General features: G+C 51.7%; 1 protein-coding gene across 5 annotated transcripts; it reads right to left on the bottom strand.

The window, feature by feature from the left end:
* Positions 1-105: 105 nt before the first annotated feature.
* Positions 106-11,498, bottom strand: PAQR7 (progestin and adipoQ receptor family member 7). 5 transcript variants are annotated; one of them, XM_079777430.1, is made up of 3 exons: positions 11,368-11,481; positions 6,912-7,012; positions 106-2,161 (listed from the first exon to the last, which is right to left on the bottom strand). In XM_079777430.1, the coding sequence occupies exon 3, from the start codon at positions 2,138-2,140 to the stop codon at positions 1,094-1,096; it is 1,047 nt and encodes a 348-aa protein (XP_079633556.1). In that variant the 5' UTR covers positions 2,141-2,161; positions 6,912-7,012; positions 11,368-11,481; the 3' UTR covers positions 106-1,093. The 5 variants fall into 5 exon arrangements, with proteins under 5 accessions (XP_079633556.1, XP_079633558.1, XP_079633559.1 ...); XM_079777432.1 differs by lacking the exon at positions 11,368-11,481 and adding an exon at positions 8,737-11,027 and having other exon boundaries at positions 6,912-7,545; XM_079777433.1 differs by lacking the exon at positions 11,368-11,481 and adding an exon at positions 8,737-11,027.
* Between the last annotated feature and the right edge of the window lie 12,080 nt (positions 11,499-23,578).

Here is a 23,578-nt window from a genome sequence, read left to right as displayed (position 1 = left end):
TAAAAAGTTCATACATATAGTACACAAGGCCCCAATGTCACCTCAGGCAAAGATAAAACAAACAAAACAAAACCACACCATGAGCAGGCCCATGGGTCTCCCTGGAACAGGAGACAAAAAACAAAGAGGCAGCTGTTATCACAGTAACTTTATTGCACCCAGGGCATAGCAAAGTCCGGACCACCCCTAGCTCCAGCCCCACGGAACTCCTTCCATACCCCTTGGTCTTTGTACAGGTTTTCCCTTCTGCCTGGAACACCTTTCCTCTTCTCCATCTGCAAACTCCTATTCGCCCTTCCCAACCCAAAACCCTGAGGGAACCCAGGCCATACCGATTATTCCCTCCTCAGTGCTTCCCCTGACAGTTCATCCCAATATTAAAGTCTTTGATCCTACACTGATCCAGAGGGCCCAGTGGAGACCAGGAGAATGGCTGGGAACAGGACATTTGGAACATGGAGGCCAAAGCTAGGAGGGTGAGCTCGCTGCAGGGGACAGTGACTGAGGGATATGGGGCACTGGATGGGATCCACCTGCACCTAGCACAATCTTCACCTTTGGGGACCCCGAAGCTCCAAAACTTCAGGCTGGGGTTCAGACCATGGTAAGATCCTGCACACACTTTGGTCCTGCCCCTTCCCCACCCACCAATGAAATCTGATACATGGGACTTGCTGAGGCCTCCTCTGCCTCTCAGCTCAAATCTAACTCTGGCCTAAATTCCACCTTCACCCCCTCTAGATAATCTGGAAGCCCCAAACCAGAGTCCTGGCCCCAGCTGACACCCCCTCACCCCCCATCCTCACCTGTAGCGAGAGGCAATGTGGGGAGGCAAACCAGGGTAGCCACATCTTTATCTCTTTCCCTCTCCCAAGTCAGGGAGTTAGGGCAGGCCCAGGAGTGGACCCCAGAACTCCAGGCCAATCCCTAAATCCAAGGACTAGCCAGTGGCATCCTTGGTAGCTGAGGCGTGCGCACAGAGACACCGCAGTGCAGACACAAACAACTTTACCAGGCCTTGTTCCTATATGGAGCCAAGCCCGGACCCCTGGGATCCCACTCTACCTCCCTCCCTACCAGCTGCCACCTCCCTTCACTGGGTCTTCTGATCGAGTTTGCGCCGTACCAGCTGGCTCAGAAGGAACGCGGTGAGGACACTGCTGCCCACGGTGAGCAGGAAGAGGCCGGAGAAGTTGTGGGGCCAGCGGGTATGCAGTGGCTCATAGATGGGCCGCCGGGCCTCATAGTCCAGCGCCACAGCCTCCAGCTGAGCCAGAGTGCAGAACACCAAGAAGACGTGGAAGAGCTGGTGGCCCTGCCCAAAGAGGTGGCAGCTGCCAGGAAACCAGCGCTCGGGCATGAGGGCCGAGAAGAAAGCGGCAGCCAACAGGAAGAAGACGACCTGGCACTTGTGGTAGAGAAGAGCAAGGTCATCGGTGGCAGGGTTGGGGGACACCAGGATGCGGTGCGCCACCGGGCTGATGTCCAGTGCATAAGCCAGCGCGGAGGGCACTTCCTGGCACGTGCGGCCCAGCAGGCCGGGCTTCTGGATGTACTTGTTGTAGCACGAGCCAGTGCAGGAAAGCCAGGCGAGGAAGGCGGCCGTGGGCAGGAAAATGGCCTGCACCTGGGCGTGCCAGGCAGGCTCAATGGCATAGTAGAAGTGTGCCAGGGCACTGCCGAACTGGTACACAGCCACGCCCACGTAGTCCAGAAAGAAGAAGCTGTAATGCCAGAACTCGGACTTGGCCTGCAGGAGGTGAGCCAAGGCACTGAGGAAGAGGTAGGTGAAGGAGGCGAGGACAATGATGAAGAGGGGCAGTGCGTGGGGGTCTCCCCAGAAGTCCACGGTCCCCACAAAAATGGCCAGCCGCAGCAGCAGCACCAGGGCTGCCAGCAGGTGGGTCCAGACGTTCACCGCCTCGTTGTGCTGCTGGAACAGCGTGCGGAAGTAGAAGCGCCAGGTCTGATGCAGTGGCCGGTAGCCCACGTAGATGTACGGCTTCCAGTAGAGGGGTGGCACCTTGGCTCGGTCCACCGTGAAGACAGGCTCTGGCCGCACAGACGGCGGAGGCTCCTGGCGGGCCTGCCGCAAGCTGGGCAGAAGGTGGCTAAGCTTCTGGGCCACCATCGTGGCCATGGCGGTGGACTGGGAAGGGAGCTGGGAGAGGGACCAGAGCAAAGTCAGGAGCTGGTGTCTTCACCCCCATGCCCAGTTCTTACTCCCTCCTGCCCGCCCCCCTTATCCTGCGCTGAGTTTCAGAAGAAAGGAGTCGTCCGAAGGGAGAGCTCAGCTCTGATTCATGATTGTCCTGCTCCCTGATGAATCCCAAATGCCTACAACAGTGCCTGGCTCTTCATAGGTGCTCGGTAAATGTCTGAGGAATGCATTCGCTAATAAGGCTCACTACCTCAGCCGCTTCCTTCCGAGTCCAAGCTCCACACAACAGCCCCATTGTTTCCTCCTGTGTTTATGCTGCCATCAGTGTACACCTGGTGGTGACAATGACCTTGCTAACAGACCAGCTGCCTCTATTTTTAGCCCCTTTAGTCTCCCACTGACCCTCCATGATCTATCCCTGCTGTCATTTCCAGCCTAGTATGGCTCAACCACAATGTATTCAATCCAGCCACAGCCTCACCAACCTCCTGGGCCTGTTTCACATATGTATACGTTTGCATAAGCTGTTCCCTCCACCTGAGATATTTTCCTCATCTTGCTTATCTGGCAAACTCATATTCATCCCTCAAAACCCATTTCATCTGTGATACTTTCCCTGGCCCCCTGAACCTCAGATGATGACCTCTCCACTTGAGTTCCTACCATCACATATGTATCCTTTGACCATATAACACTTCGCATGGACATTAACATTGTTAATGTGAGCTCGAGGCTGGGCAGTTTGCCTCGTTATTTTGTGAACCCCTGGTGCTTAGCAGGTAGCTGACACTCAGTTTGTTGAGTCAAAGAACAACTAACTGCATTCTGATAAATACCTCATACCCTCTGAGACCCAACATAAAAGCCACTTTTTTTGCTGAAAGTTCCAGGAACTTTACCCTTATAAAAACAGCCCTTCCCCTCAGCCACACCCGCACTCAAGAGTTCCCTCCTGCAGCCCTTCCATCCCAGCCATGGCTGCCAATTCCAAAAAAAAAAAAAAAAAATCAAATCTAACCCCTCACCCTAGCCTTCAAGACTTTATGACCTGCTCCCACCCTCAATCCCCATCTAACCCAAATGTCACACCAACTTCCTTTCCCTCCACAAGCTGCCACCTCCTTACTGCCCCCTGCCCACTTTCCCCTGTGGGAAACTTATAATGGGTTATACAATTTAGCATTTAAAACTCATTCATTCATTCATTCATTCATTCAGCAAATACTGAGCTCTTCTTCTACCTCAGGTCCTGTGCTGGATCCAGGGGAGGGCGAAGTGGAAAAGGATCTGGGCCCTGCCCTCAGGAACTTCATGATATGGTTGATATGGTAGAGATTATAGAAAGGAAAACAAATCATAGCAAATGCTTGCACTGTATTTGCAATGTGCCAGACACTGTTTTAAGCATTTTAATGGCCTCATTTACACTTCATAATACCCTGTGAAGTTGATACTACCCCATTTTTCAGATAAGGAAACTGAGCCACAGAGAAGTTAAGTACCCTATTATCCACCTAGCTAGGAAGCAGCAGAGGTACAATCTAAATCCTGTTTCCAATCTTTTATTTTAATTGATTTTTATTGATTTCAGAGAAGAAGGGAGAGGGAGAGAAAGAAACATCAACGATGAGAGAGAATCATTGATTGGCTGCCTCCTGCATACCTCACACTGGGGAATCAAGTTCAAAACCTGGGCTTATGCCCTGACCAGCAATCAAACTATGACCTTCTGGTTCATTGGTTGACACTCAACCACTGAGCCACACCGGCCAGGCCTATTTCCAATCTTAACCATTACCCTACACTGATCTTTGCAAGATAAGATGGCAAGTGCTATTAATCATTTCATAATTATATGCTATAGATTTTTAGTAGCATTTGTCGGTACCAGTTACTTTATTCAGGCTATCATTATTCAGCATATCATTCATTAAATCAAATATCTATTGAAAAACTAGCACCTGCCAGACAACTCCCCTCCATCAAATAAGTTCCCTCCACCAAGCTTACTGAACTCAGCAGCCAGGTTGTCTGTCCATCATTCATCAGATTTATTACTACTACATTTGCATCAGATTTTATTACAACTACTCTTGCACTGCAAGAGGCAAGGAGACCTGGGCAGGAAGAGCATTCATATTCTTTACCACCAGCAAATGGTCCAGGCGGCCCACATGCCTCCTCGCCCCCCAGCCTAATTTGCATCTGTAAGCTCCTCCCACATGACACTTCTGGAGTCGCTCTGGTCTGTAGCCTTTCCTAGTCCAGTGGGGAGGCAGGTGTGAAAGAAGTCATTACTCTACCGCACGAGAGATGCTACAACAGGGGAGTCCGGGACTCTCCCACTTCCTCTTCCCCAAACAGAACAGGTTTAGGAAGCAGACCTTGCTGATGGACTAATTACTGGGACCACTGCCATCCCAAACATGAAAACCCCTGTCCTGCCTTGCTGGTGGGGGAACCAATATTGGATCTTCTCCTCCTCAAGAGAGCGGGCTACCACCTCAGCAATCTGGCCTCCATCCTTGTCTACAACTTTTTCTCCCCAACTCAGAACCTCAGGGCGCCAAAGGGCCTCTGACCACAGCTCGTGCGGCTCCTCTGTGAGGAAACAGGAACCCAGAGGCAGAGAGGCCTTTCCCAGAGTTGCCCAATCCAGCAAGGGTTCCATCCCACCACAGGGCAAAGACCAGGGCAGGCTGACATGCTATGGTGGCCTCGTTCCTGGGTCTCTGTGATCCATTATGTCAGTCAAATGCTCCCTACCCCACTCTTAGAACTTCCCAAGGCATCAGAGCATATTAAAGGCTCTGAGAAGTCTGCAGGAAAGAAGCCTGCTTCATTCTGTTATTGAACCTACATTTGCCAAGCTTACGTGACTGAGAATTCCTTTCTCAGTAATAATATATATATATAGATATATATAGATACATATATATCTCCTACCTAATAAAATGGTAATATGTAAATTACCATCACTCCACTACACCCATGATTGGGCCAGCGGGAGGCGCAGGGGGTGGGACTCGGGGTGGCCGGGGTAGCCGATTGGGCCAGCGGGACACTGAGCTCGCGTCACCAGCGGCGGCGCGAGCTCAGCGTCTGCGCCATGGCTGTGCTGCGGCACAGAAGGGGCCTCTGGGGCAGCGAGCTCACGTCCCGCTGCGGACCAGACCATCAAAAGCGGGGGAGCTGGGTGCCTGTCTGCTCCAGCACCAGGCCTTTCAGAAGCCTCCACCGAGCTGGAGGCTTCCGAAAGGCCTGGTGCACCAGCGGACAAATACCCAGCTCCCCTGTGATCGAAAGCGAAAGCGTGGGAGCTGGGTGCCTGTCCACTCAGGCACCAGGCCTTTCAGAAGCCTTCGCCGCGCCAGAGGCTTCTGAAAGGCCTGGTGCACCAGCGGACAGACAACCAGCTCCCCCCCGTGATCGAAAGCGAAAGCATGTAGGGGACCCTACACGTGCATGATTCAATCATGCACTGGGCCTCTAGTATATAAATAATAGAGAATATGCTAATTAACCGGGACACCGTAATGGGTCAACCGAACAGGAGGAGGTTGCGTGCACAGCGTCAGGGGTGGGGTGGCAGGGGCCTCCGTGCGCCTGCCCTGGGGGAGGGCCTGAGCAGCAGCGGCCACGGCTGCTTCAAGGGCCAGAGAGGGAGGCAGGGCCGGACCGGCAGCGGCTGCAGGGCCTGGGGAGCAAGGCAGGGCCGGACCGGCAACTCGAGGGTGGATGGCGCCATGCGATTTTGAATCCTAATTATATTATAAAGCCAGCTGAAATGTAATAAGTGTTTATGCTTACTCTTTACAACCTTGTTGCAATTAATTCTCATAACTAGTCTGTGAGGTAAGTATTATTATGCCAATTTGTTGTTCAGAATGGTGAAATTCAGAGGTTAGCTTCTCACCCTAGGTTACACAGGGACACACAGAGAGAGGTGGAGCCAGGATTGGACCCAGCTCTCTGACTGCAGAGCACAGACTCTTAGCCACTCAGCTGCTGCCCCGCCTGCTGTCACACCTATCTGCATCCCACAGAACTACTTTGGAAAATACTGGTCTAAAACAGGCAACCAAGTCCTTTCCTATAAATTATTCTCTTAGGCTTCTAGCAACTGACTCACATCCAAGGACCTGTCTCCCCCAGTTAGCAGCTACCCACTGGCTCCGCCCCAGTGAAGCCCTGGCTCATAGCTACCTCCTCATTCACAGCCTTCCCCTTCCCCCAGGCACAGTGGGCCCTACACACAGAACCCAGAGGCCACATACTGAGATGGCAGAGGTCCTGCCGCCCTACTTCCTTTAGACCCCAGCCAGAGGATGAGGGTGGGTACACCCTCGGGGCAATCTCTGAGGCGTGCCCACCAGGCGGCCAGGACCCACCTATTCCAGGCCCCCTTGCACTGCTTACCTAGGGGTTTCTCTAGAGCCTGGGGTTGATGACTTCTGTGGGACTAGGCAAATTCACCAGATGCCAAGCACTGGGTGGCACTTCCACAGGTCAGGGTCACTAGGGGCGGGGTTTCAAGGGACTGGAGGTGTCTTGTGTGATGTCACCAGAGGGTGGGGCTAAAAACAACCTCCACTCCTCTCCCCTCCCCCCATCACCACTCCCACATTGGTCAAATCCAGGCTAAACTCGGCCCTCTTAGATGGACCTAAGCTGCAGGAGGAAACTCGCCATTAACCTCTGCATGAAACATCCGGGGAAACCAAAAGCTGGCTGAAAAGCTGTGACTTACCCAAGATCACACAGCAAGGCAGGCGAAGTTGGGCTGAGACCAGGTGTCCAGGGCCTGGTTGATGGATATCAGGCAAACTTGATTGGCTTTTGTCCCTTATCCTATATAATAAAAGGCTAATATGCAAATCGACCAAAAGGCGGAACGCTATGACACACATTGACCACCAGGGGGCAGGCACTCAATGAAGGAGCTTCCCCCTGGTGGTCAGTCACTCCCAGAGGGGGAGCGCTGCTCAGCCAGAAGCCGGGCTCATGGCTGGTGAGCGCAGTGGCAGTGGTGGGAGCCTCTCCCGCCTCCACGGCAGCGCTAAGGATGTCCGACTGCCGCGGGCCTAAGCCATCAGTCGGACAGCCCCTGAGGGCTCTCAGACTGCGAGAGGGCGCAGACCGGGCTGAGGGACCCCCCACTCCGAGTGCACGAATTTCAAGCACAGGGCCTCTAATTCAGAGTAAAAGGAAGTTAGGAATAAAAAGCAGATGATATAAAGGTTCATGAATGGACTTCAGATTCAGACAAACCAAGTTTGACTTCTGATTCCACAACATAGTAACTGTGTGACCCAAGACAAGTGATTTACCTTCTCTGATCCTTAGCTCCCTCGTGGCAATTATAATATCTACCTTGTAGGTTGCTGGAAAAATTAAATTTATTAGAACAAAGTTTTAGCACATTTTAGGAACTCAATAAATGACTGCTATTGTTATTAATTATTAATAGTAGTAGTAATTAATTATTATTAATAGCAGTCATTTATTGAGTTCTGTCTTTCCCTCTCTCTCCCACTAAAGGCTCTGTCTTTCCCTCTCTCTCCCACTCTCTCTAAAAATCAATGGAAAAATATCCCCGGGTGAAGACTGATAAAACAAAAAACTCCGTCCTCTTTTAGCTCTCAATCGCTGGTTCCACTGGATTTGGGTCCTTTAAAAAGTTAACTGTACCTCTTTAAATATTTACCTTTCTCTGAGGGTGCATTTAGAGACAAGGAAAGTTGGCTAGAGTTTGAAATTTGGCTAGAGTTTGGACTTCTGGGACACTGACCTTATTAAATAAATTGTTCTCAGCAAAGACCATTCAGAGTAACCCCCCCGGATTCACCGAGGCCTGAAGACTTATCCGTGGCCCTCAGGCCCAAGAGGGGGGGCTGGGAAGTGCAACCCCCAGGGAAGGACTGCAGCCCCACAGCCCCAGCGGCCCCCTCCCTGAACAAGTAGGGGAGAGAGTCAAGGAGGGAAACAGTGCTAGCAGGTAATCCAAAAGGCATGTGGCCTGGCTGGGCATGTCTTGCAAGTTTGGGAGGCTTTCAGGTTGGCAGAGCCTCAGAACTGAAATCTCAGGGCCCTAGTGGAGTTCCTGTCAGTTTGAGCAGCTCCTTTCACCTCTCCCCTCCCCCCTCTCCAGCCCTCCCAATTCCCATTCCCCTTTTCCTAAACTGAAGGTCAATCTCCTCGCATCGATCCCCAACCAAGGCTCACCACCCTCTGTTCCTTGGGGTCTCTCCACCAGATATACCATCAAAGAGTCCCTTAAGGCCTCTGGGGGCAAAGCAGAGGACCAGGTTGTGGGGAGGGGTAGGAAATGAGCTTTGGGGTGGGAGAGCGCCAGGTTATACCCATCCCACAGGTTTTACTCAGTGCCTGCTAGACGCCAGGCACAAGGACCACTGCCAGGGCCGGAGCATCTGGTGAATGAAGCAGACCGCAGCCTGCCTGACACACCAAACAAACCAAACGCCCGAGGGCCCAGGAAAACCCAGCCCAGACAGAAGCCACCCAGGTGGTGACGGAGGGCACCGCTGCCCCAGGGGAGGGCACCCACCACTCACCTGAGCGGACTAGTTCAAAGGAAGCCAGACCCCCACTTTCATGTGAAAATTGGGTTTCAAGACTGGAACTTAGCAGCTGTGCGACTTGCCTCTCTGAGCCTGCTTTCCACATTTATAACCAGAGACTAACAATTAACTACCTCGGGGCTCTTGCAAAAGCAAAACAGTCACGGCTGCTGGGTGTTGGCTCTGGCACAGCCTCGGCTCCACTGTTTCTGTTGGGTGCTGCTCCTGGCTCAGCCACGCGGTCCCTGTGTGACCTTGGACAAGTCCATTCCCCTCTTGACTCTTTTTCTCCACATGTCAATGAGAGTGACCTCACCAGGAACTTCAAAGCGCCCTTCGGTCCCTGAGACATACCAACATCTGTTTTAGGCCTACTGTGTGCCAGGCTGGAGCTTTCACATGAACAAAGCAGTTAAAATACCACCCTCGTCAAATAATAGCCCAGCTAATTAACAGTGAAGGGTAATGCCTAAGGATATGAATTTCTTGACCTTTTGGAGTTTAATAGCCTACCTAAAAAAAAAAAACACCTATTCATAAATATTATTTGGTTATAATTCCACTTCTTCTTTTGCCTCCTGGTTTGCAAAATGCAGTTGGCCCTTGAACAACAAGGGTTGGCACTGTGCAGGTCCATTTATACATGGGCTTTTTTTCAATAAATAAGTACAGTACGTAAATGTATTTTCCTTATGATTTCCTTAATAACATTTTTGTTTCGCTAGCTTGTTATTATGAGAATACAGTACATAATACATATAACGTACAAAACACGCGCTAATCAACTGTTTATGTTATTGGTAAAGCTTCCAGTCAACAGCAGGCTATTCGTAGTTAAGTTTTGGGGGGAATCAAAAGTTTATAAGCAGATTTTTGACTGGGGGTGGGCAGTACCCCAATGCCCTCCTTGTTCAAGGTTCAAAGGTATTGTTGCTTTTCTAAGCTCTGGTTGTTCAGCACTCTCCCTTAAAGACCACCTTATCTTGCCATGGAAAGCAAAGTTTAAACTCATTAAGTACAAATAACAGGAAGGGCAGACCTGAGTTCACACTGGGGTTGTCAGAGGTGAACCCTCTGAGGGACACTGCCAAGGATGACATGGTCTGACACAGCCCGACATGTGAATAAGGTTAGGCACTAGCATTAATAATTTACAGTCGCTTGCTGTTTACAAAGAACTTTAATAATTTACAGTCGCTTGCTGTTTACAACCCTTTCAACCTGCGCCTAAGCGGGTGTCACAGCTCTAGGATATCCTGGCAGGGCACAGCCGGTCCATCTAACTCTGAGCCAGCTCTCCTGCCCTTCATCCTCTGTGGCCAGCTCCCAGGCAGCCCGTGGGTGGCCACAGATTATACAAGCCAAGTTTTCATCCCTGGCTGGCAGCAACTGGGTCACCTCCCTCAATGCAAACCAGTTCCCCAACTCAGCCCAATGCATTTAAGGAAAATATCTTCCAAAATTGAACAGAAACCACTTTTTTTTAATTGATTTTTTACAGAGAGGAAGAGAGAGGGATAGAGAGTTAGGAACATCGATGAGAGAGAAACATCGATCAGCTGCCTCCTGCACACCTCCCACTGGGGATGTGCCCGCAACCAAGGTACATGCCCTTGACCGGAATCGAACCCAGGACCCTTGAGTCCGCAGGCCGACGCTCTATCCACTGAGCCAAACCGGTTTCGGCCAGAAACCATTTTTGTTTTTTGTAACTGCATTTGGGGACTCCATTTGCACTGAACAATGTAATCGGAATGAAAGAAAGAACTTCAGGGAATTCTTCTGGAGCTCAGACTCATAAATGCTCTGAGCACAGGGAGAACCTGGAGGAGGAAGGCAGGCCCAGAGAGGGTGGGTAAGCTGGCCACAGCCACTCAGCACAGGAGACAGAAACAGCCCGAGTTCCCCCACTGACAGCCAGAGCCCCAGCGCAGGGGGACGGAGCTGGAGGGGGGCCAAGCCCCACGACCTCCCTTCAGAAAGCTGGGCCAGCCACCCCGGTGCAGCCAGGCTCCGAGAATCCCTCCAGCTCCAGCTCCCGGCCTGGGCCGGACCTGGCGGCCCTCGGGCCAGGCCCGCAGGGGCTGTCGCAGGAAACTTCTGGGTCCTCAAAGCCTGTAGGCGCGAGGCGAATGCTGTGGGTGGAGTGAGGCCCCATCTTCCCCTTCCCGCACCGGGCGCAGGAACCCCCGCTCTCCGGACACCAGGGGAGCTTCCCATCGCAAGAGCCTCTCTCCGCCCCCGCAGAGCCCCGCACTTTACCCAGTGCCAGCTACTCACACCCCTTCCTGCCCCCAGTCTCCCTAGGTCCCTCCCCGGCGGAGGCAGCAGCCCTCTCCCCGCTCCCGCCCGCCTCCGCCCCCTGGTCCCCGAGATGCTCCCCTTCCCCTCGCGCCTCCTTCCCGCTCCCCCTCCCCGGCAGGGACGCCGCTCCAGCGGATTTCCCGGGGCGTCCGGAGGAGCCCCCGCCCCCGCATCGCGGCCCTGCCTCCCCTCACTCTCTCCCCGTGGGACCCTCGCACACCCACATCCCAAACTTGGGTCCTGGCTGCCCCGCGGCGCCCCGCGCCCCGCAGGAGCACCGGCTGCGCCCGCCCGCTCCTCCCACGCCCCCCGAGCGGGTACCTGCGGCGGGCGGAGCGGAACGGGGAGGTGGCCGAGCGCGTCCGGGCCCGAGCGCGCAGATAAAGGGGCGGCCCCACCCCGAGCCGGGGGAGGGCCCGGCGGCGGCGGGCCGGCAGCGAGCGGGGCAGCGCGGGGACTCGGCCCGGCCTCCGTCCGCCGCGGCCTGGGCGGCTGCCAGCTTACTCCTCCCCCTCCCCCCTCTCCCCCTCTCCCCCTCTCTCCCTCCCCTCCCCTCCGGCGTCCACTTGTTGCACGCAGAGGCGGAAGGGTCACCCACACCGACGATGGAGTCAGGAGTTCCTGTGGTCACGGAGCAGACGGGGAAACGGAGGCCCGCGTCCCAGGGCACCGCGGAGGCTCTAACTGAGCGGCGCCCGCTGCCGGCGGCCTTGAACCACCAGCTCTGGGGTCCGCGCCTTGTTGACTTTGTCCGGAGGGAGCCGGTTGTAGCAGGTTCCCAGCTAGAGCTCACCATAGCCCCCCCCCCCCCCCCCTCCTTAACCTGCTTCTGCTTGAGACAGCCTTCCCCATCCTCATCTGTGCCCGGGGCCTCCACCCACCTCGGCACCCCTGCCTCACTCAAGTGCCCACCTAAGCCCTGTCCTTGGGCAGCGTCTCCAGATCTGCCCAACCCCAGCCACTTTGTTGGAGCTGTATTAAAACACCCACAAATACTCCCTAGTGTAAGTGTACGTCTCCCAGGCGTGGGAGCACCGAGAGGGCGAGGGATCCCTACACAGAGTAGGCCCTCAGTAAACGTCTCATTAACTGCAGGCATTGTCCACTCCTCGGGTGTGCAAAGACTTGGACCAGGCAGAGTGGGGAGACCCCCACTCCATCTTGGGAGCACACAGCCAAGTCCTTGCCCTACCCCTAACTCTCCAGTGATCATGGGCAAGTCTCCTTGTTCTCTCTGGGCCTCACTTTTTTTACCTGTAAAATGGAGATAACACTGCCCTGGCGGGGGGGTGGGGGGGGGCTCAGTTGATTCCAGCGTCCTCCTTATGAGGAATGGCTTCGGATTCCATTAGAAATGATAAGTAAGCCCGCCTAACCGGTTTGGCTCAGTGGATAGAGTCTGGTCTCTTCTCTCTCTCTCTCTCTCTCTCTCTCTCTCTCTCTCCCCACCTTCTCTCTCTCTCTTTCCTTTCCTCTCTCTGAAAATCAAATTTAAAAAAAACATATCCTCAGGGGAGGATTTAAAAAAAAAGAAAAACCACTGGAGATAATACCAACCTGACTGGGTTGTTAAGAGGATTAAATAAAAAGTGGATATGAAGATTCTTTGTCAACTGCAATGTACTGGAGGAATGTATATTTCTTACTTTAATAAAATGTATATAATTATAATATGATAGGATGAAACAGGTCTCTACTTCAACAGGTTTAGACAAACCCATAGAAATTAGTTAAATCTCCATTACTCACGGGGATAGGAAAAGTGTCATATAGAAAATCTAATCATTAGAAAAGGTAGGGTATAGAAAATGAAAACAAGTAAGGAAGGACATTATGGAGATTGTATGCTCTAAGATGGACTTTATTCTATCACTAGAGGCCCAGTGCATGATTGAATCATGCACACGTAGGGTCCCCTACACGCTTTCGCTTATCGCAGTGGAGCTGGGTGCCTGTCCACTGGTGCACCAGGCCTTTCAGAAGCCTCCGGCTCTGCCTGGTGCCGGAGCAGACAGGCACCCAGCTCCCACGCTTTTGATGGTCCGCGGCTGAGCGGGGTTACCCTGCTGTTGAGAGGCGCAGGGGGCGGGACTCCCGCCCAGACTCCTGCCCCCTGCGCCTCTCAACGGCCCCCGCGGACACCCAGCTGTGCCTCTCCATGGCAGGGTAGCCAGGTGTCCGCGCCCCTGCGCCTCTCAACAGCAGGGTAGCCCCCCTCAGTGGCAGCGGATCAGTGCCTCTCAATGGCCGGATAGGCCACCCGGAGTCCTGCCCCCCAGCCTCCCGCCGCCCAATCGTGGGCGTAGCGGAGTGATGGTAATTTACATGTTACTCTATTATTAGATAGGAGGATAGTGAATAAAAATTTAAAACTTGGAAGATTACTTGGATTCAGCTTCCATTTTTGGAATACCTGCTTTGTACTGGGCTTAACTTTATATTTTTTAAAATGCATTTTCATTGATTTCAGAGAGGGAGAGAGCAATAGAAACATCAATGATGAGAGAGAATCATTGATTGGCTGCCTCCTGCACACCCCCACTAGGGATGGAGCCCACAACCCAGGCCTGATTGGTCACTGCTATATCCCCAGGACTGGAACAGTAGGTGCTCAACAGAGTTAAATGGGACAGAGATCAATGGAGGGAGAAAGGAAGGGAGGGAGGGGGGATGCAAAGATGTCTTTACATGTGGAGCAGGCCTAGGCACGGGGAGCGAAAATCTTTGAATAGTCTGAAGTTGTGCCTCTTACGCTGTCAGAGTACTGAAACTGTTTCACGACTTACAGTGATGGGAAACTTTATATATATATCTGAGCTTGTCCAGTAGAGTGATGGGACCTGCTCCAGGTTTTAATCCAGGGACAAGAAGACCCAACCCGCAGAAATTGTCTACACAGGCAGTGGGGGTCAAAGACAAAAAGCTGTTTTCCTTGCTGCGACAGTCACAGGTCCCCCCTTGTTCGATCTGCTGGGACCACATGCATATATATGTATGCTCCCCTTTCCTTTGCGTAAATGTAGTTACCATTCAGATTTGCTGCCTTCCTTTTCTATTTAACTACTCTTGAGGTCATTCTTGTGTACACATAAACGGCTTCCTCATTCCCATTTATGGCTGAATAGTTTCCACTGTATGTATGGATCATAATTTACTTAACCAATCTTCTGTTTATGAACATTTAAATAGTTTCCAGTTTTTTTTTTGCTTATAAACAGTGCTGCGATGAATAACCTCCCATTCACCTACATCATTTTGCCCGTGTGCAAGGACATTTGTCAGATGCAGTCCTAGACCAGGTCAAAGGGAGTCTTGGGAGATATTGCTAAGTTGTGCTTTGCATTGGGCTGGTTTGTAGTTTACACTCCCCCCAGCAATGTATAAAAGTGCCTGTTCCCCAACCTTTTGGTCTCTGCTAATTTGCTAGGTGAAAAAATGGAATCTTGGTTTTCTTTTACTTCGCATTTCTTTTTTAAAATATATTTTATTGATTTTTTACAGAGAGGAAGGGAGAGGGAGAGAGAGTTAGAAACATCAATGAGAGAGAAACATCAATCAGCTGCCTCCTGCACACCCCCTATTGGGGATGTGTCCGCAGCCAAGGTACATGCCCTTGACCAGAATCAAACCTGGGACCCTTCAGTCCGCAGGCCGAAGCTCTATCCACTGAGCCAAACCGGTTAGGGCTTACTTCGTATTTCTAATACTATGGTTGTTTCCTGTAAAACACATGGTTTTGAATGCTGCAGAGTGGAAGAGTGTATCTAGGTTAATGTTCTCCCTGGGGAACAGTCACAGAGGCCTGTACATGATCCAGGCACACAGGACGTTATTCCCAAGGGCACAGCCAGCATGGCGGATTGGATAAAAGCCACTGTGAAGTCTGATTACCCCTGGAAAGGAGACTGTCCATCTTCCCCTAGTAATGCCAAGTGGGCCACCTAAGATGAAGCAGCTGATATGCTTTGCCTGCAAGCCATTCGGGACTGGCTTTATGATGACCGGATATCTACCTACTGACTATGCCCATGACCCGGGTCATGGTAAATGTTGTAAAACAAACATTTGGTGGCCAACACTAGTGGCCACCACACCGAGCATCTGGCTTGTGCCTGGCTCTCTGCTCAGTCCTGGGAAAAGGAAGATGAATTAGATGTTGTCCCTACCCTCAACATTCGTCATGATCAGTGTGATTTTTCCAGGGAAACACATAATCACTTTTTAAAAAAACTCTATTGATTTGAGAGAGAGAGAAAGGGAAAGAGAAAAACATCGACTTGTTGTTCCACTTATTTATGCGTTCATTGGTCGTTTCCTGTATGTGCCCTGATGGGAGATCAAACCCACAACCTTGGCATATGGGCAGATATTCTAACCAACTGACCTACCCAGCCAAGGCTGATCCTAAAATTTATATAAAAATGCAAAGAATCTAAAATAGTCAAAACAATTCTGAAAAAGGAGAACAAAGCAGAGGATTTTCACTTCCTGATTTCAAAAGACAATATCAAACTATGTAACTAAAACACTGTGTTACTGGCATAAGAATAGACATATAAATCAATGGAACAGAACTGAGAGTCCAGAAATAAACACTTACATTTCTGATAAAGTAACTGAAGAAGGATAAATCAGACTTATATTTGCAAATATCACATATCTGCTAAAAAACCTGTATCTAGGATATAGAAAGAACTGTACAACTGAATAAAATGACAAACAATTTAATTTAAAATGGGCAAAGGATTTGAATAGACTTTTCACCAAAGAAGCTATGTAAGTGGCAAATAAACACGAGTAGATGCTCAGCACCATTAGTCGTTATGAGAAGGCTAAAACGGGCTAATTCCAATGTAACTCTGGTATTTGGGGGCTAGTGATCTGAATCCATGCCAGCAAGCTCAGTGTACATTCTTGATAACCTATAATTAAGTCATATCTCCTTCCCAGATACTGGTTTTGCAGACCAGTATCTGGGAAGGAGATAGTGACTTAATTATAGGTTACTGTGAACAGTGCACTGCCCTGGAGGGGGGGTTATTAACGCTGGCGCCAGGCCAGATCATCAGATATGGCCTGGAGACCCGCAACACCTGGGGGCCATCTTGCAAGGCCCACGAAAAGGACCAGAAGCATAATCCATATTTGCGGAACAAAGACCATAGGGAGATACAAAAAGAAGCCCCATGCATGTTTCTGCACTCAGATTTGGAAAGCTATTCCCTGAGTCCGCTGGTGTATTAAACAGTGTCCCTCCTCTTCTTTAAAGCGTTGCTTGATTTTTCTTTGGTCTTCTGCAACAGTTTTAGGGACACAAGTCAAAACCACAATGAGTTTCAACTACTCACCCACTAGAATGGTTATAATTAAAAAGAATAGAAATAAGTGTAGAGGAAATTGGAACCTTATACAGTGCTGATGGGAATGTAAAATTGGTGCAGCCACTTTAGAAAACAATTTGGCACTTTCTCACAGAGTTAAACACAGTTAAATGATCCACAATTTCACTTCTAGGAATCTACCATAAAAGAGAATTGAAAATATACATCCACACAAAGACATACACAAAGGTTCAGAGAAGCATCCTATATAATGAAGAGGTAATATGCAAATTGACTGTCACACCATCACACAAGATGGCTGCCCCCATGTGGTCACAAGATGGCCTCCACAAGATGGCCAGCAGGGGAGGGCAGTTGGGGGCAACTGGGCTGGCAGGGGAGCAGTTAGGCGTCGATCAGGCTAGCAGGGGAGTGGTTAGGGGGTGATCAGGCTGGCAGGCAGAAGTGGTTAGGGGCAATCAGGCAGGCAAGCAGGTGAGTGGTTGGGAGCCAGCAGTCCTGGATTGTGAGAGGGATGTCCGACTGCCAGTTTAGGCACAATCCCTGTGGGCAAGGGAGAAGGAAAAATGGTGTTTCCTCTCCAGTTTTGCCATATGAGGCTGGATGGAATCCAGATGATTCCCAAACCCCTGAATTCCCAGCAAGAGCACCTGGGCAGGAGAGTTGGGGCTCTCTAAGCCACTTTGGGGGCCACAGTGTCTCTGGGTGTAACAGGTAGCCAAATGCTGACTCTGTCCCCAGGGGAGCTCTCTTGGGGATTCCCTTACTCTACATTCCTTGGCAGAATGGTGGCACTCTCTAGCTGACCGCTTATGACCTCCAGCCCTCTGCTTCTGCACCTCTCCCATTGCCCTGCCCTTCGAGGAGGCCCCCGTGGGCAGGGTCCTTTTCAGAAGGTTCACAGCCACCTTCCTTCCTAAGGTTCTAGTTCCCACCCATGGAAACAGTAACCATTCCCCACGATCAGCCTGTTCTCAGAGCAACTGGTTTGTGAGCTGCTGGGCCCTCTATGTCTATTTGATCCTGGCAACAAACTACAAGGTGGGCATTTTCACCTGCCCCATCCCCTTCACAGACAAGTAAATGGAGGCCCAGGCACAGCAAGCCGAACTGGTTGGTATTAGAATCTAAGTTTGCCTGAACTCAAAGCCTTTTTCTTTCTTCCATGTCAAGGGTCCTCTTGGCCAGACTGAGGTTACTGCCATCATTAACAGCAATTTTTTTAAAAAAAATATGGTTTTATTGCCCTAGCTGGTTTTGCTCAGTGGTTAGAGGGTCAGTCTTTTGATCAAAGGGTTGCGGTTTCGATTCCCAGTCAAGGGCATGTAACTCCGTGGCAGGTTCTCCAGCCCGGTAGGGGTGCATGCGAGAGGCAACCAATAGATGTGTCTCTCTCACATTGATGTTTCTCCCCACCCCCCTCTGTTCTACTCTCTCTAAAAATCATTGGGAAAAAATATCCTCTGGTGAGAATTTAAAAATACGTTTTATTGATTTTAGGGGGAGAGAGGAAGGGAAAGGGAGAGAGAGAGAAACATGGATGAGTGAGAACCATGGATCTACTGCCTCCTGCACACCTCTTACTGAGAATTGAGCCTGAAATGCAACCCAGGCATGTGCCCTGACCAGGAATCAAAACAGGGACTTCTCGTTAGATGGGATGATGTCCAACTAATTGAGCCATAGCAGCGAGGGCAACAGAAAATATTTAATAACTACCTGGTGAAGGTCAGACCAGGTAATCCAAGCAGACTGGAGGCCCAGGGTGAGGCGAAAGGCAGGAGCAGGAGGGGGAAGGGGTTCAGAATAGGCCTCCCCAAGATGTACCCACACTTGGGCATGACAATTATCTTGAACTAAAGACCCTATGGGTTAAAGAGAAACCTTCATCTCTCCCTTAAAGAGTGTAAATTGGAGGCCTTGCTCAGATTAAGAGCTATTGCCAGAAATAAATATTATGACCTATCTGTATGTCGGAGCAAACATCTAATCACGGAACATCTGCTATTATTGTCCTGTGAATTACCCTCCTCCCCTCTGAAATCCCAAGACCCTATCCTATTCCTTGGCTTAAGACGTTACAGGCATGGTATAGAAACGTCATATTACTTTCCATCTTGGAACCAGTCACAGCTGTGGGGTTCCCAAATGTACAAAATTAAATTTGTTTTTCTCCTGTTAATCTGTCTCATGTCAATTTAATTATTAGACTAGCTGAAATAACCTTTGTATTAGGGAAAAGTTCATACTCCCCAACGGAGAGATAGGATTGCTCAGCCAAGGTCTGTCCTGGACCCAGGCTCATGTATTCAGAAAGATCTGGGGGGAAAAAGTCAGCAGGTGATCTGCAGTCTGCGGTCCAAGGGACAGGAGGTGGAGGCGCCACTCATTAACGCTAAAACAGTGGCTTCCAAACTTTGCTGCAAATGGAATCACCCTGAGATCTTTAAAATGCTGATGCCTGCACCCCACCCCAGACACTCTGACCCAATCGGTATGAGGAACAACCTGGGCTTCGGGATTTTTAAATGTGTAGCAAAGTTTGTGGCAGGTACAGGGTGTGGGGAGGAGGGGCAGGCAGCTGCGGAGGTCTGATGGGAGGCAGTGGCAGTGAGATAACCTTCAGGGAGCCTGAGGTTCCAGGGCAGGGAGCCCCTCAGGGCCTGGGACACTGCGCTGGCCCAAAGTGGCGCTTGGGAAAGATTAGTTGGAAGAGTGTGGAAGGGTAAGAGGGAGGGAATGGAAGAGAAGCAAAAACCCAGGCAGTGCAGTGAGTGTGAGTCCATTGTCTGTCACAGACTTCCTGTGTGGCCTGGGACAAGTTGCCTCCCCTCTCTGGGCCTCAGTTCCTCCATCTAGAAAAGGAGGAGATTGAACTTGATGATGAAAGATCCTCTGGCTCCAGGGTGGAGGGTGCTCCAGGCCCCACAGGCTGGATGCGCTCAGATGGAGTTCCTGATCTGCAGATGGTAAACAGATGCTGGCCACCATTCTGGGCAGGAGGCAGGCAGAGGTTCATGCACCCCACCCCCACCCACCCTTACCCCGGCCACTCTGTCACCCTGCGAGACACAGTTCATGGAAATTTCCTCTTAGTCCTTCTAGCCCAGCCAGGGAACATAGTTGTTTTTCCATCTTCAAGTGGAAATTTCCACTTTTCCCTGACAGCTGATGGGAGACACAATGCCTTGGAGCTGAAACAGAGAGCATGGCAATGGTGGGAGAGGCAGGCCACGGGTCTGCAACACGGGTCCAGGCATCCTCCTTCCAAAATAATCTATGAAGCACGCCGCCTGCCTTGTGCTGGGCCCTATTCCAGGCGCCAGGGACACAGGACAGGACAGACAAGGTCTCTGCCCACAGGAAACCTATCTCCTACTAGGGAGGAGGATAGCGATGCAGACTGTGAATAAAATGAGGCAGGGTAAGGAAACCGGCGTGATGCTGGGGCAGGAAGGTGGCGACTTAGTGGGGGGGGGGGGGTGCAGGAAAGGCCTTGATCGGATAAGGTGACACGTGTGCTTACAGGGGACAGCAAGTACAAGAGGGGTCTTGGCTGGCATTCCGAGGGTGGCAGGGGAGGAGTAGAAGGTGATCAGATCAGAGTGTCCTTCAGGGGCCTCCCGTGGTAAGGACTTGGGCTTTGACGCTTAGTGCTACCGAGTCCACTAAGGCTTTTGAGCAGTGGGGTGGCCGCTCTGACTTACCTTACAACCCAGGGCTGCTATTTCTGTCCATGTCAGGGCAGGCTTCTCCTCAAAGGCTTGCTCTCGGCTCACGAGGCCAGGGCAAATTACACTCGTGAATGAACTCAGGCAACAAGCACGATGCAGTTGCATCATTTGGAGGCATTGCGGTGGACAGGGAACGGGCCCAACTCCTCCTGCTGCTTCTTGCTCACCCGCGTCTGCTGGACGGAGGTTGTGCCATTGGCTACGCTGTCTTCCTGGCTTCTGCTGGCACCCCAATCGTGTCATGTGGAACGCACAGATCCTTTCAGATGTCCACACCACACTCCAGGACTGAGTTGAAGGCTGTTTCATGAAATGCCACCGGACTCCAAGGCCAGGAAGGAGGGCTCGAGGAGATGCTCTGGACATCTGGACCTCTCTTGTTGCCAGGGGAGACCTGACCATCAGAGGCTCACAGCCCTTCTCCAGGGAGGACACAGTGGGGGCGTCTCCCGCTCCAGGTCCAGAGTGAAGGAGCACAGCATCCCCTCCATGTCCCACACCATCCCCTTGCAGCTGGGTGAAGATTTAACCTCTTTTGTCAGGGTCTCCGTGAGGTCCTCTCTCATGGTCAGCTGTGTGCGGGTGCTGGCATGGGCAGGACGTCACCCTCACTAATGGGCCCTGAGGGTGGCACCACAAGCATCCTGGTGATGTGAGCGGAGGCACACAGGGAGGCCAGGCCTGGGCAGCAGCCATGTGGGAGGTATTGAAGGCCTCAGACCTGATCTGGGTCCTCCTCTCCCTGTTGGCCTTAGAGTATTCTAAGCAGAGCGCTGGTACAGAGAACAGGGTATTCCTCAGGCAGCTGTGGGGAGACTATGATGCCAGATCTTTCTCCACGTCAGCCGAGTTCAGGGGGGCGCTTCAGGGTCAGGACGCTCCTCTTGCTCTGAGCTCCTCACCCACATATCTGTCCCGTCCCACATTTATGATGACACTTTGGGGGCATCGTTCCCACTAAACCCAGCTTTGCCCATGCCAGAGCCAATGTGGGTGCAGCAATTTCTTCTTCCACTTGTTGTTGTTAAAAAATATATATTTTTATTGATTTCAGAGAGGGAGAGGGAGAGGGAGACAGAAACATCAGTGAGTATAGAGAATCACTGATCAGCTGCACTGCCTCCTGCACACCCCACCATGGGGATTGAGCCCGCAACCCAGGCAGGTGCCCTGACCGGGAATCGAACCATGACCTCCTGGTTCATAGGTCAGCCTCAACCACCGGCCAGGCCCTTCTTCCATTTGGATGTAGCTGAGGTGGCAAAGGCATTGGGCGGAGTGGGGAGCCTGACTGCAGGTCCCCGGGTGGCTGAGAGAACGCACTGCAGAGGGGCCAAGACAGCAGAGGGGGCTGGGGTGGAGGGTCCCCTAGAGATCCCAGAGCGTGATGGTTGGCCCAGGCGGGGAGGAGGTGGGGAGGGAAGTGGTTGGCTGGTGTCCAGGCATCTGCTTCCGTTGTCAGGTCATTTAACCAGCCCCTCCCTGCAGGACACATGCATGGAACCCCACAGTCATCATTCCTTTCCTGTGTTCATTCCATCAAGTAGGGAGTGCCCACACCTACCCTGCTCATCTGTCATTGGTGGCTCCCCAGTGCTTACCAAATCAAATCCAAACTCCTGTCCTGGCTGACAAGGTCTTACATGACCTCCCAGCCTCATGCCTCCTGCGCCCTCCTACTCCATAGTCCAGTGGCCCCCACTTACTGTTACCTTGCCTCTCCCAGCCTTTTTGTGCTGCTCCCTTTGTCTGAAATATCCACCACAGCTTTGTTAACCTGCTCGACTCCTGCTTCTCCTCTGGGACGCAGCTCAGGTGTTGACTCCTCCAGGAAGCCCTCCCTGACTGGTCCCCACCACTGTGGTCTGGCTTGGTTGCCCTTCTCTGTGCTTCTGTTGGCCTGATATCCTACCAGCACCCATCGCACTGCGATGCCTGTTAATTGCCTGTCCGCCTCCTGGGCTGGGTGTGCTGTTCCGTGACCTGTCCTGTATTCCTAGCACTTAGTGCAGAAAAAGCTTCTTGAAAAGTGGGATGAATGAATGAAGGGTGTCAGGCCCTTGTTAGATGCCTGGAATAGAGAGATGAACAAGAGACATAGTCCCTGTCCAGCAAGGAGAGGGGAGAAATCAGGAAGCAGTCTGCCAGAGAATGGCCAAAAGGGGTGCAGGAAAGAGGGGCCAAGGGCCCTAACTGGTTTGGCTCAGTGGATAGAGCGTTGGCCTGCGGACTCAAGGGTCCCAGGTTCGATTCCGGTCAAGGGCATGTACCTTGGTTGCGGGCACATCCCCAGTAGGGAGTGTGCAGGAGGCAGCTGATCGATGTTTCCCTCTCATCGATGTTTCTAGCTCTCTATCCCTCTCCCTTCCTCTCTGTGAAAAATCAATAAAATATATTTTAAAAAAAAGAGGGGCCAAGAGTCTACCAGGGGGTCAGTGAGTGCAGAGGCGTTTCTGGAACCCGGAAGACCCGGGTTCACATGCCAGCACAGCCCTGTGTGAATGGGGCTAAGAATAGCATCTCCCTGCAAAGTGGGGGTAATCACACCTCCCTCACAGAGAGGAAGGTGCCCCATGCTGCTCATTATGATCCGCTGACATGATGGGTGGTGAGGGGAACAGACATGCCACATTCTACCCCCATCACACATTTACACTTCAACCCAGACCACCTTGGGACCAAAGGGAAACACACAGCCCAGAAGTCAGGTCTGGCTTCTAGATGGCAGCAGAGTGTAACTCCTCGAGGGCACGCATTTTTGCCTGTTTGATCCACCGCTGAATTCTCAGCACCGAGGTGGTAGGTGCTCAATAGATATTTCTTGAAGAAATGACTGCATTCTGGTTCATCCTCCAAAAATCTCAAGCTCAACGTGACTCCATAGCTGTAACTAACTGATTCAGCAGCAAGCAATGAAAAGCCACGAAACAGTGGCTTAAACAAGTAAAAGGATTCACTTGCCTCCCACAACAGGAACCTGAAGTGGGGAAACCACGGAGCCACCCCTGGAGCCAGAGCTGCCCTATCCCCTCCTCCCTCCTCTCTTCCACTTCCCGTTACAAACAGCAAAAGCCATTCGTGCTGTGAAGCAGCAGAGAGAAAAGGACTAGGCAACCCAAGACCGGCGTGTCAGCTCAGTGGTGTTATCAAGGACCGAGCTGCATTTATCTCCCAGCTCCAGGCATGTTATCATGTGGCTTTTAGCCTCGTGATCCCAAGATGGCTGCTGTGCCTCTCGTATCCTGTCTCCACGCAGCAAAGAGGAGGACGAGAAAAGAGCAAAAGGCAGAGAAGGGGCCAGACAGGTCAATACTTAAACTAAAAATAAAACAAATGAAATAAACACACAAAACCTTCCAGCTTCTGTTATAATTAGAGAGAGAACGGAGAGAGCAGGGTTTGCCATGATGGCTCAGTGGAAGCACTGCTTCTCTCTACCCCTCCCCCACTCAAGTG

This window comes from Cnephaeus nilssonii (assembly GCF_951640355.1).
Source record: "Cnephaeus nilssonii genome assembly, chromosome: 7".
Taxonomy (NCBI): domain Eukaryota; kingdom Metazoa; phylum Chordata; class Mammalia; order Chiroptera; family Vespertilionidae; genus Cnephaeus; species Cnephaeus nilssonii.
This window is presented reverse-complemented; position numbering and strand designations above follow the sequence as displayed.

What these genes read in the sequence shown, in the direction of transcription:
- PAQR7 (XM_079777431.1), bottom strand. Translation starts at nt 2,140, where the DNA reads ATGGCCACGATGGTGGCCCAGAAGCTTAGCCACCTTCTGCCCAGCTTG.